General features: G+C 46.9%; 1 protein-coding gene across 3 annotated transcripts in view; it reads right to left on the bottom strand.

Annotated features, from left to right (window-relative positions):
- Nucleotides 1-667: 667 nt before the first annotated feature.
- The window catches only part of IPO9 (importin 9), a 195336-nt gene continuing 193229 nt past the window's right edge, over nucleotides 668-2774 (bottom strand). For all 3 annotated transcript variants that reach the window (XM_024192875.2, XM_024192880.2, XM_024192888.2), the window contains one exon: nucleotides 668-950. In XM_024192875.2, the coding sequence (XP_024048643.1) occupies nucleotides 840-950 (111 nt within the window). In that variant the 3' untranslated portion in view covers nucleotides 668-839. The remainder of the gene's footprint in view (nucleotides 951-2774) is intronic.

The raw sequence follows: 2774 nt of genomic DNA, 5'->3' as shown, positions 1-2774 counted from the left end.
CTCAGGAGTGTGAAGGAAGCAAAGTATTTCAGATAATTGTTTTTATGGAGTAAAGAGAATGATAAATATACACTTCTTTTTTTTTTGGTAAAAAATGATGGTTGTTTGTGTTCAGTAAAACCAGTCTTCAGTAGCCACATTCCACAAGAATTGAGATTTAAGTGGTAGCTTCCTTTCAGCATGTGCATGCAAAAGCTTTAGCAAAGAACTGATGCAATGTTAGAGACTAGATGGAAGCCCCCACCCACAGTACAAAACAAGATGTTCATTTAATTTTATTTCAGCTTCCCATCCCAACTCTTGTAAACAGATTCCATACCATTTAGGCATCTCTTTGATAAAAGTGTCTATAGTTCTATAAAAAAGTCACATGGTAAGATGAAGATATTTACCCTGTATGTGTTATGCAAGTGAGAAGAGGGACAAAACTTCCAAAGTCTCAAAACACATCCAAGCAACCTACAAAAGACCTGATTCCTTCCTCGTTCTGTCCAACCGTGTTTGTGAAACTCAGTTATGTGCCTCTTCAGAGGCAAATATAAAGTTTATTTTAAAAAATATTTAAGGACACATTATTTTAAGGACCTCCTGGAAAGTTTTTTTGTGAAAAACGAAAGTGTTCCCTTGGTGAGAGCAGAGTGCAAAGCTCAGTTTTCGGAGCTTTCTCAATAATCCTTCCCTTAACAGTCATGATAAGACAAGGCTCAATACTTCGTGATGAGGAAGATCACATCTGTAACAACAGGTGAACACTGGAAAAAGTTTCATGTTTAATCACAAAACATGGAATAAGCCAGAAAAATATTGTCCAGATATGATCAATATGGTCTCTGCACGGTTCATATGCCAATGGCCTCAAGCACTCTTCTCTCGTTCTCATTGAGATGGTCTGAGAACATTGCATAGCAAGGCTGCTGTGCAAACTGACACAGGAAATCAGTGAGATAGGCCTAGGAGGAAGACGACAAGGAACCAAGTTAACATCTTTCAATACATCTATCATTGCTTAACTTTGGGAGCTAAAGATTGCGTAACATGAGAAAAGACAAAGTGAACGAGCACTAATGCAAAGTGGAGGAGAAGGGGCACTGTGCTCAGCAGACAAGACAGGCCATGCTGCATTAGGCTTCAAAGTACATGTCAAACAGGCAGGCCAAGTGCAGCCTCCAGGCCAAATGTGGTCCCAGAGCACTAGCCAAGGTGTAGCCCAGAGACCACAGAGCCAGTCAGATTATTCACTCAAGACTGAGCATTGTGTAGTCTCTGTGGGTAGCTCTGCAGTGGAGATAAGTGCTGCTACAATCTGTTCCCTAGATTCAAAGGTAGGTCTTTTCTATCAGATTACCCACTCTATCTCCCAGCCAACCCATGACTATCCTCTCTAGCAGAAAGTATTTTGTCACATCTAGTTCTAAAAGTCACAAATGACAAAGCTTCCATCTTTTCCCAACAGACTATTCCACAACTTAATACACCTCAGTCACACCTTAATACTCCTCTTAAATACTTGCCTAGTTTCCCATTAATGAAAATTTCAAATTGTTCTTCATCCCCCACTAGCATCCCAGAAGTGAGGAGAAAGCAGGCTGATGCAGAGGGCTAAGGAATAGGGGGAGGGAACATGGTGAAAGGGAGTTACAAGAGGAGACAGAGGATGGAGAAAAAAAACAGAGGGGAATAGGACAATAGCTGGAAGGGGAAATGCAGTGGATACACGACCTGGTGGGGGAGGCAGCAGAAGAGGAGGGGGACAGGATAGGGGTAGATAGGAGCACAGAGACAGTGTTGGAGGGGGTGCAGGGGTAGAAAAGTACACTCCTCTGTAGAACCTGGAGGAACCTGGAACTCCTCAACCTATACTTTTCTTTGCTCATGGCAAATAGTTGTGAAACCCACTGGCCAAGTGTGTGTCATCCTCCAGTTATGGCAGGTCCACACAGAGGATGGCAGCACACTACTGCTATCAGTTACTCCATTAGCCGGAGTTTCTATGGTATGGATCTAAAGGACAACACCCTGCTAATGATCCAAGTGGGGATCGATACAGTTCCATGTGATGGAATTTGTTTTATCTTTTTCAGTTCAGAAATTGCCTCCAAAAATCATTAAAAGAATGTTAAGGTTGAAAAGTTACGTACTCAAAAGTCAGGAAATGTCAGAATTAAGGATTCCCATGCAATCTCAACTCAGTCCCCTTGTGCTTTTGCAGCAATCTCAATGTTAAATTCCCTGACCTTTTTTTAAAAATTGAAGTGCCTGTGTTGAGAGCTGCACATACTAGAACAGGGGTGGGCAAACTACGGCCTGCGAGCTGGATCCAGCCCGTGGGATTGCCACCCCCATGGCGCCGCAGGCCCCGCGCCACTCCTGGAAGCGGCTGGCACCACATCACTGTGGCCCCGGAGAGGGGGGAGAGAGAAACGGGGCAGAGGGCTCCGTGCGCTGCCTTCGCCTGCAGGCACCGCCCCCCACAGCTCCCATTGGCCGGGAATGGGGAACCGCAGCCAATGGGAACTTCGGGGGAGGTACCTGCAGGCAAGGGCAGCGCACGGAGCCCTCCGCCCCGCCTCCCCCAGGGATGTGGTGCCGGCCGCTTCCGGGAGCCTGTCTTAGCCCTGCTGCGCGCCGCTGCCACCCCAGAGCTGCTCCAGGTAAGCCGCGCCAGGCTGGAGCCCGCACCCCAACCCCCTGCCCTGAGCCCCTTGCCGCATCCCTACTGAACCTCAACCCCCTGCCCTGAGCACCATGCCGCACTCTCCTGAACCCCAACCCCC

The sequence above is a fragment of the Terrapene carolina genome, unplaced genomic scaffold, assembly GCF_002925995.2.
Source record: "Terrapene carolina triunguis isolate 2854851 unplaced genomic scaffold, T_m_triunguis-2.0 Scaffold195, whole genome shotgun sequence".
NCBI classification, from domain to species: Eukaryota; Metazoa; Chordata; order Testudines; family Emydidae; genus Terrapene; species Terrapene triunguis.
Note: the sequence above shows the minus strand (reverse complement) of the source record. Positions and strands in the feature narration are given on the sequence as shown.